This window comes from Oncorhynchus nerka, linkage group LG7 (genome assembly GCF_034236695.1).
Source record: "Oncorhynchus nerka isolate Pitt River linkage group LG7, Oner_Uvic_2.0, whole genome shotgun sequence".
NCBI lineage: Eukaryota > Metazoa > Chordata > Actinopteri > Salmoniformes > Salmonidae > Oncorhynchus > Oncorhynchus nerka.
Window position 1 is genome coordinate 30,178,078 of NC_088402.1, and position 10,099 is coordinate 30,188,176.

The 10,099-nt window shown below is 40.8% G+C and overlaps 1 protein-coding gene across 1 annotated transcript; it reads left to right on the forward strand.

Moving 5' to 3' along the window:
* Nucleotides 1–4,679: 4,679 nt before the first annotated feature.
* On the forward strand, nt 4,680–9,749 carry LOC115132715 (nuclear inhibitor of protein phosphatase 1-like). Its single transcript, XM_029665437.2, has 7 exons — nt 4,680–5,383; nt 5,919–5,979; nt 6,391–6,544; nt 6,802–7,022; nt 7,154–7,298; nt 7,429–7,493; nt 8,559–9,749. The coding sequence occupies exons 1-7, from the start codon at nt 5,334–5,336 to the stop codon at nt 8,928–8,930; spliced, it is 1,068 nt and encodes a 355-aa protein (XP_029521297.1). The 5' UTR covers nt 4,680–5,333; the 3' UTR covers nt 8,931–9,749.
* The last annotated feature ends 350 nt before the right edge of the window (nt 9,750–10,099 follow it).

The following is a 10,099-nucleotide window of genomic DNA, read 5'->3' on the forward strand; positions in this document are numbered from 1 at the left end:
TGTAAATTAAATTAAGTCACACAACTTAAGGGCCAGAGACAACAAGCTTCTTGTTCTAAATGCATAAAGGAATGTGTTCCTACCCCAAACAACATCAATATATTTGGCTGAAGAGTCAGTGTCCTGCTTCTATTAATATAATATAGAGCTTGAATTTAGACTTGAATTCTCACAATTGGAGGTCAGTTTAGTTATGAATTAAACCTGTGTGAACGGTATGGTTAGGGGTTCTACTTCAGTGGCAATCAGTTGACGACAAATGCACTTTTATTTTGTTTTCCTTTATCTTAACTTACCCTGCTATCTATCACCTTGAGAAGGCTGGATATGGTGTGACGACACCAGTGTTTACTAGTGGCCTTGGAGGATGTATTGTCAAACAAAACTACTTATGCATGCAATGCCTCGCACCTTCAAAGAGGAAGAGAGAGCGAGGGGAGACACCAGCACACACACCTCCCTGAGCCCAGAGGCGCAATAGTTTGACACAATACCATTTGTTTAACCTTCTCTTTTATTTATATATATATATATATGTATGTATGTATGTATGTATGTGTGTATATATGTATATAAATAAAAAATTAGGGGCAACTACTGACTGTAGTTACCCCCGTTTTAATCTCTCACACACACCTCAGTTTACCCTGGCTCGTACCGGTAATCCCTTTCTCCATGCTTCCTTCCGACAGACCCATACTAAACCTATTTAGGCTTTTGGTATAGTTGAAAGACGTACAGGAAGGCTCATCTCGGGATCCCGGCTTATCGCCTTGCAAGTCCAAACTTTCTGCGCTTCTAACAGTTGTGGGAGCGTATCAATACCATCAAATGTTCATCTGAAAATGTAGTTTGAGTGTCATTCTTAAACAGTGGCAGAACTTGTAAAATGTGTTTCGTACGACCTGGCTGTCGCCTGCATTATTACTACCTTTTTAAAATGTCTTCCATTGCCAAAATACTCTGGTCTTTCATGATGTTAACATACTTTATGCTTTATTTGAATATCTCCACACACTAGCACGTATAGCACTATATTGTTTGATTTTGTGTCGGCCAGGCACATTTTTGTTGAGAATTTTGACTTTGGGGTTCTTATCTCAACTATTTTACGCCCATAATGTTAGCACGGATTGTGCTTTTAGATGGATATTTTATTAAAGGGGAAATCAGTAGTTGCTACATCCATTTTTGGACTTATCATTCATTTAGAAGTACCCATTGATTCACGAAGAATATAAATTGATGCCTCATGAGTTTAAACTGTTGTACCCCATCAGAACGCAAAATACACTGTGTACAAAACATTAGGAACACCTTCCTAATATTGAGTTGCACCATCTTTTGCCCTCACAACAGCCTCAGTTCATTGTGGCATGGACTCTACAAGGTGTCAAGCATTCCACAGGGATGCTGGCCTTTTTTGACTCATACTTCCCACAGTTGTGTCAAGTAGGCTGGCTGTCCTTTGGCTGGTGGACCATTTTTGATACATGGGAAACTGTTGAGCTGTGAAAAACCCAGCAGTGTTGCAGTTCTTGACATTCTCCAACTGGGGCACCTACTACCATACCCCGTACAAAGGCACTTAAATCTTTTGTCTTGCCCGTTCACTCTCTGAATGTCACACAATCCATATCTCAATTGTCTCGTGGCTTAAAAATCCTTCTTTAACCAGTCTCCCCTTCAGCTACACTGATTTTGAAGTTGATTTAACAAGTGACGTCATTAAGGGATCATAGCTTTCACCTGGTCGGTCTGTAAGCGCAGGTGCTCCTAATGTTTTGTGCACTCTGACTATATACTGTATATGAGCTACTACAGAGGTTACAGGAGGAGGCTCATGGACGTGACTGGATTACTACATTCTGTTTTCAAGGGCCTTGACAGTGAGTTGTATATTTGCTGTGATGGGTTTTCTTTTTTTTTCAACAGTTACTTCAGCTTCCGTTATCTTCTGTCATTGATACAGAAGTGTGTTTATAATTAGTTGGAGACTGTATTGGCTGAAAGTTGGTTTGTGTAACAAGATTGGGTACACACAACCGGGGTCAACAACTCAAACGTCTTTGCTGCTTCTGATGAGCTTGATATGGGGAAAGAGCTTGTTGCCTGAAATATAATCCTACCAGACTCAGATGTGTCATCTTTGGTGAAACCTGTGCCCAAATGTCACCCTATTGCCTAAGTGCACTACTTTTGACCACAGGCCCTGGTCTAACAGTACTATATATATTATGGAAAAGGGTGGATTTGGGACACACATCATAAGTGCCCTATTCAGAACAGGACCCATTACAAAGAGAAACCTCATCAGTTGAAAATAACCAAGCACCAATGTACATTACAACCAGGTGTGTGGGGGGGAGGGGCTCAAACTTTTCTATGAACAGTATTTCCTTTGTATTTCAATGTAAGATATTTTTGAAGAGATTAAATTAAATGGATCAATACATGCTGTAATAAGTGTCATTCATTGTTGAATTATAAATAAAACCAACAAAAATAAACTATTGTATTAGCAAAGTCCTCTTGCATGTAAAAAAAAGTCCTGTTAGATTACATAGTGAATATTTTAGTGAGAATCAACTCGCCTGCAAGTTTTCCATTAATTTAGCTGCTAATTGAGTGGTAGATAACCTTTCCAATCAACAAAGGGTATATAGTTGATTCTCTTCAGCTTCTGGTTAATTGAATGCCACATTTCAGCTCACTAGCAAAATGTTAATCTGTCAACAGAGTAACTAACACCTACTTTCAATCTCATGGGGTAGTTCTCGTTATCAAATCTAAAATCCCTCTTCCAACGACATGGGTTCAAGGTGAGTTAAGGGACCTGCAATGCAGCTCAGAGGTATCACAAATGAATTTAACTAGCGGTTTTAAAGTTTTAGTCACTCATTTGTTCCTGCTTACTTTCAGTAGATGTGTTGTGTAGTTCAATGTGTTTTCCCAAAGGATACAACAGAGGCTCTGATATGGGAAGTGAATACAGGTACCACCAGTCCCCAGGTGGATTCACCACCTCCCAGTCAGGACAGAAAACCAAGGTGTTTATTTGAACCCTGATGCCATCACATAACCCATAACTGCACAATGACACAATGTTGTCTTGGAATGCATTGAGTTAGCATTCCTGTCTTTAGAAAGTAGATGAGCTTTAGTGTACCAAATTGTGATGCTTTTCCAATTACCTGCTGTGACAGAGTTCAGCCCTCCAGATGATGTAGTGTCCCAGCTACTGTCTGCCACAGCCAGGGAAGTCTTCAGTGTTGGAGACATCGAAGTCAACCAGGTGAGTGTTTCTGTTCCACCAGGTGAGTGAGGGTCCCTGTTCGTAGAGAAAGCTAGAGCCCTTTCTCAGTAGGTCTTATATCATGTTTATCCACCTCTTTCACCATGAAATACCTGGTCACACACAAACTGTTGTGGCAGTGTTGCATTGATTGCACACTGGTCTGTATTTGATTTCTTAATGAAATTAACCAATATCCTGTACTCTGGACGACATGACTGGACCACTGTTGGACGTAAAGCTATGGGTGTACACTGCGGTAAGTAGTTATAGGTCTTCGTCCACAAATGGCTCAAATAAAAACTAGGTCTTTAAAAAATAGGGCATAATATACTGTTCCCCCAGGGACTTATGTCAAAGTCTCTGGAAGTCTGTGCATCATTCAGATAAATGTATTCCATTCAGTACTTCAAGTCTAGTATTTGTATGCATGATTATGGCACATCATGTCCCCCTTTATGTATCTCCTGCCAGGGCCAAAGGTCATTGTTGGCTTTCAACCGCTGTTGCCTTGAGGACCTGAATGAGGTCACCTCACATGCTGGAGGTAGTGCAGGCCCACATGCAGCACAACAGGAACCTGTGTAGTGGTGGTAATGCTGGGGACAGACGCATCAACGTACGGGCTGAGTACCAATCAGAGCCAGGTCTGTTCTTTAGCCCAGCAGCAGAAACAACGCCTAGACCAGGGGTACTCAACTCTTACCCCACGTGGTCCGAAGCCTGCTGCTTTTCCTTTTCTACCTGATAATTAATTGCACACAACTAGTGTCCCAGGTCTAAATCAGTCCCTGATTAGAGGGGAACAATGAAAACATGCAGTGGAACTGGCTTCTAGGTCCAGAGTTGTTTGATAGGCCTAGACCCTAGCTTCTAATGCCTGATTGACTATAGGGGTGACCTGAACTGTTCTATGTTGGTTCAGATCTTTTTATTTTCACATTGTCCTTACCAGCATAGTTCCAGCAACTAGCGTCAATGTGTAACCAGGCCAACACAGTACAGCTAAGCTTGGCTAGGCTAAGTATGTGTGAAAAGGATATAAGTGTCTTGGGGTCTGGGTTGTTTCTGGATAAGGCCTCGGTATGCAGTTTCATTCTAAAGCTGTCCAATTCTGAGATGTATTTTCACTAATTGGTATTTTGACCAATCTGATCAGCTCGTAAAAAGATCTGACATGATTTATCAAAAGATAAATTAGTGGAAAAAAGATCAGAATTGGGCTACCTGTGTATACACATTCTTACATGGCTTTATTTCTCCTCCTGTAAAGGTGTTGAATCTGCTCAGGAGCTGCTCAGACTCAAAAGCCCAGGGGCATCAGTCAACAGGAGCTACACATTAAGCAGGATTACCTCAGCATGACTGTCATCAAGTAACGGATGTGCTTTCTTTATTTGGATGTGTTTAGTAGGGGGGAAATGTTTTAAATTGTAGAGAAATTGGGGGTTTTTGGCTCTTAATCCTTTGCCTTTACTCCATGTAACCAGTCCTTGGAGTTACTAATTAGTGAAGGCCACATTTTCTCCACCATTGACAAGCATTTCTGGTCCACTACGGGCTAGAGAATGTCTTCTGTTGTTTCAGGTCCACTTACATGAATGGCTATTGGAATTTGTTTAATAAAACAGAACATTTTGGTTTATCAACATGCATGACTGATACTTGTGATGGGACCAGTTCTTTAGAATGTATTTGTTTATTTATTATTTACACTCAAATAGGGAGATTTTGGGAAATGTGTTAACTGCCCTTGTTTTATTTTGTTTGAGGTCCTCAATGGTATGTGACAGCTGATGCACAGTGTAAAATGTTGATTGGCTAAACGAACACATGCAATGAAAATAAATCATTTTACTGTCTTGATTAGTAAAATAATCAACAACATGGTGACAAACTTCCACAATTTTATCTAAACTTCAAAATAACAGTAGGCTAATTTTCAATAAAGTATTTCATCATAAACTACGATACCCAGCTTTCTACAGACTAACCTGAAGTCCTCACTTTCCCAGCATTCACTAGTGCACGGTGTAAGATGGCAGCAAACTCAAGCACTAACACGCCTCTTTTTGACTGCCCGTCATGGTAAGACCTGCGACGATGTCTAATGCATAATTTTGACTGTCAAAAATCAAAAGCATGCAGTAGAGTGTTGTAAGGTCCATTGTCGGCGAAATAAACAAGATTTTCGTATCGAAATAGGCTGTAGTGTATTTGCTAGAAACTAGCAAGCTATCTGGCTAACTTGGCTATGATCTTGAAGTGCTCAGTCACAGTCATATGCTAGCTGTTGAAGAACATTCTACTAACTAACGTTAACTTGTCAATGAAGTCCAGCGTCAAGGTTTGATAAAGCTCTATGGCGTAACATTATTGGTGTTCCCGAATGCTTACTGTTATGCAGGATTTGCAATCCTATTCCTTTCCCGAGATAAGAATTACAGTAAGATTATTGCTTGAGCAGTTTACACAAATTATTAGAATAAATGGCATGCAAACCCATAGTCTTGTTAAACTGCTTTTGCAGCAAGGCAGTGAAACCACAGTCTTGAATAAAGGCATAATTATGGCATGCAATTAACGTTCACTGTGCGTGTCTGCCTTATGTGTGTTTTGTCAGGGCAGGGAAACCTCCCCCTGGACTTCATCTAGATGTTGTGAAGGGAGACAAGCTAGTAGAGGTAAGTCTACTAGCCTAGTCTTAACCCTGACCCCAACTTCCACCTTCAAGACAATAACAGCTTTTGGTGCTGGACCAAAAATAACTACACATAGACATTGCTCTTGCTTCTTCTGTGTGCAGAATACGTAGCTTGTATCAAGTGACCCCTTGGATTCCAAGGCTTTCAAAGACCTTCACATAATATAACCCTAAAATGCCCTTGAGCAAGGCACTTAACCCTAATTTGCTCCTGGGGCACTGTACTACTATGTCTGACCCTGTAAAACTACACATTTCACTGCACCTATCTGGTGTATGTGACGACAAAACATATTTTGTGTGTATATATACAGAACAATTGCAATACCAGTCCATGACCTTAGATAGGCAACTCTCTTCACATTTCATCCTGCCTTTTTTCATTTTGTAGAAGCTAATCATTGACGAGAAGAAATATTATCTGTTTGGGCGGAATCCAGACGTGTGTGACTTCACCATAGACCACCAGTCGTGTTCGCGTGTCCACTCAGCCCTGGTCTACCACAGACACCTCAAGAGGGTTTTCCTGATCGACCTCAACAGCAGTGAGTATCTATACTCCTTAATATCCTGCAGTGTTCCTTGGTCGTCTGACACTATTAAGTTAGTTGTCAAGTGTTTGTTTCAGTGTAGATATTCGTCCAAGAAAGAGAACCATAGCTTGCTGGTCCCTGGTACAAAACGATTTGGGTCATGCCACATCATTGTAGATGCCAAATACAATATACAGTATGTCAACTTCAACTTTCAGCATGAAGTGAAATTTCAAAAAAGGACAATCCATGTTACACTGTCCCCTCAGCTCATGGTACATTTCTCGGTCATATCCGTCTGGAGCCCCACAAGCCCCAGCAGGTGCCCATCGACTCCACTATGTCGTTCGGGGCGTCCACACGGGTCTACACCCTGAGAGAGAAGCCCCAGCCCCAGATCAGCACCATACCTGGGGGAGAGGTGAAGGCAGGGGAGGATGAGGAGCTCAAAGGACTACTGGGTCTACCTGAGGAGGAGACCGAGCTGGAGGTAAGGGTGTGTCGTGTTCTTGTGAGAGAGTAGCATGTTTTGTGCAAGCAACTTATGTAGTATACTTTTCTTGTTTCTCGATCTGTTTGATGACCCTGACCACAGCTATCCTCTTGTTTTCCCTGTTCTAGAACCTGACAGAGTTCAACACGGCCCACAACAAGCGTATCTCCACCCTGACCATTGAGGATGGAAACCTGGACATCGTGAGGCCCAAGAGGAAGAGGAGGAGCAGCAGGGTCTCCTTCAGCGAGGAGGAGGAGGTCATCAACCCAGGTGTGTTACTGTAGTTAGGGTTGATGACACTCATGTGCACACAGACATGCAAGAACACACAACCATGAACGAATGTAGATGCGCACGCACAATGAATAATGTAATCCTGTGTGTTTTCTTGTTTTTACAGAGGACGTGGACCCGTCAGTAGGGCGCTTCAGGAACATGGTACAGACTGCTGTTGTCCCTATCAAGGTAAACCTCTTCAAGTCCATCTCTTGCTTTATGCCGGGGATGATTCTTGGAAAAATTGCAAAAGTTGTTTTACTTCTTTAAGTCCATCTCTTACTTTATGCTTTTTTTGTTTCCTTTTTCTTACTTTGGGCAAACATTTAAATGGGATTTTCAAGCTACTGAAGCTGGTGTGTAAATGTATCTAGCTTTTTATTTATTTATACCTTTATGTAACTTTCTTTCTCTTCCTTATTCACGATTCATTCATGATTATGCGTGATCATGGTAGCATGGACATTAATGTAGAGGTGTTCAGAAACATTCTATTCTTACTTACAATATAAGTGACTCCAAAATATAAGTGACTCCCCCCACTACTCTAATACACATCTAAGTAAATTTGGCCAATTACTTATGACACCTTCAAATGGGGGACTAGGTACATAATGTGCTTTAATTTCTAAATGGTAAAACCGTCATCTATGAAAATACCTTATATTCTTCTTACATGTACAACTCAAGTGAAAAAGCATTGGATTGGTGTAAACATGGATGAGAGTTTCTTTCCACCATGTTTTTTGCACCATTCTCGGCACTATTCCTTTTAAATCCAAGTCTAAATGAGTTTGAATTAATAATTTAAACCTAACCCTATCTATGACCTTACCATCACCTTGTTTATTACTATACAACACAAATGCATGATTTCTGTTCCTAACACTAAAACCGAGTCTAAATAATATAAAAACAAAATAGAAATATTTGTAACGTTATATTACTAAAACAAAAAACAAATGAGCAAATCAGGTCTGAAAATGAACTGAAAGTAAAATTGAATTTCAAATAACAAAAAGAATGGAAACAAAAACAACTATAATAACCTTGGTGTTGACCGATCGCAATCAATAAATCTATGCAAAAAGTGGTTTTATGTTGACAAATTGAGATTGATCATATCAATCCCATTTAATTTATAAATCCCTTTTAAGACATTTGTCAGAGTACTTCACAGTGCTTTATAATTGACGCTACTGTATTGCCATCTTCAATCTTCTCATTTCCACCTAAACCCTGCTACCCAATCAGAAGAGGAAGATGGAGGGTCACGTTTCACTAGGTCTGGAGGACTCTGTGGCCAGACGCATGCAGAACTTCCCCTTCAGTGGAGGGCTCTATGGAGACCTCCCACCCACCAGTGGAGAGGCCGGCTCCCTCCCCGCCGCGGCCCAGGCTGGAGCTACTATCCTGGGGGGCCTGCCGCTGGTCTTCCCTAACCCTGCTCCAGAGGTGGACCTCTCCCCCACCTCAGCCTCAGCACAGACCTCCGTCACCCTCAACCCTGCTGCTAACCCTGCCCCTGGACCATACACGGCCGAGGCGCTCAACGAACCACGCAAGAAGAAATACGCCAAGGAGGCGTGGCCAGGGAAGAAGCCCACGCCTTCTCTTCTGATATAGGTCGTATTCAAAATGGCACCCTATTTCCCTTAGTGCACTACAAAGTTAATGCACTATATAAGGAATAGTGTGCCATTTCAAATTTGCACATAGCACCTCCCTGGACAATGTAATGGGAGGGGTTAGTATTAGTTAGGAGAGTGGTTACATCTCTGAACAACCAATCAATCAAAACTTCCTGTACTGTACAAGCTGTGACAAAGGGATATATAAGCAACCCTGATATAGGGAAACGTTTGTAAAAGATAATATATTATTATGGTTTGGATGGTTTTTTGTTGTTGGTCTGTCTGATTCAAATGTATATTATAACATGTTTTGTTTTTTATTGCTCATCTCACTTGTACTGACAAAGTAGTGTCTGTCTGAGCTCAGATTAGGCTTCTTGAAGCTTATCATACGACTTACTGTAACAGATTGGTGCATATGAACCATTTGTTTTACAGGTTTATTTATTCTAAACTAAATGAAACACCGCTCTGTTACAAAAACAATCTTATACATTTGCTATTCACTCTGAATTTGTGGATATTTTAAGTGCCGTTGGTTTCACTGAAAACCATGTTACTGTCAAGACAGGGTAAAGTTAACCAGACAAAGTCCAATAGACATTTTAGTAATCCACTCAGACAAGGCTATGAACCGAGGGTCAAAATTGTCTTTAAAGAAATTAGGAAGAAACAAACCAGTTTTTGTGTGAGACAGTCGTTATGTTTTTGCTATTTTTATACAATTATTCGACAGTTGGTTGAAATGGAACCCATTATTGGCAGATATGTATGAAATTCAGTTAAAAAATAAATAATTTTTTAACCTTTATTTAACCAGGCAAGTCAGTTAAGAACACATTCTTATTTTCAATGACGGCCTGGGAACACTGGGTTAACTGCCTGTTCAGGGGCAGAACGACAGATTTGTACCTTGTCAGCTCGGGGGTTTGAACTCGCAACCTTCCGGTTACTAGTCCAACGCTCTAACCACTAGGCTACCCTGCCGCCCCAGTTAAGAAGAATACATTTAAAAAATGTTTAAACAGTGACATGATGGTAATTACAATTCCTATCTTTGTTTGATATTTGTATAATAAACAGTAATAATCTCTCTGCTGTGTGAGATGAGATGATGGTGGGAAAGGAGGATTCGTTTAGTCCCTAGAGAAATCTCCCACT

Coding starts and splice junctions, on each gene's coding strand:
- LOC115132715 (XM_029665437.2), top strand. CDS start 5,334: ATGGCAGCAAACTCAAGCACTAACACGCCTCTTTTTGACTGCCCGTCA. Junction 7,023..7,153: donor AGGAGGAGACCGAGCTGGAG/GTAAGGGTGTGT, acceptor TCCCTGTTCTAG/AACCTGACAGAGTTCAACAC. Junction 7,299..7,428: donor GGAGGAGGTCATCAACCCAG/GTGTGTTACTGT, acceptor TTGTTTTTACAG/AGGACGTGGACCCGTCAGTA.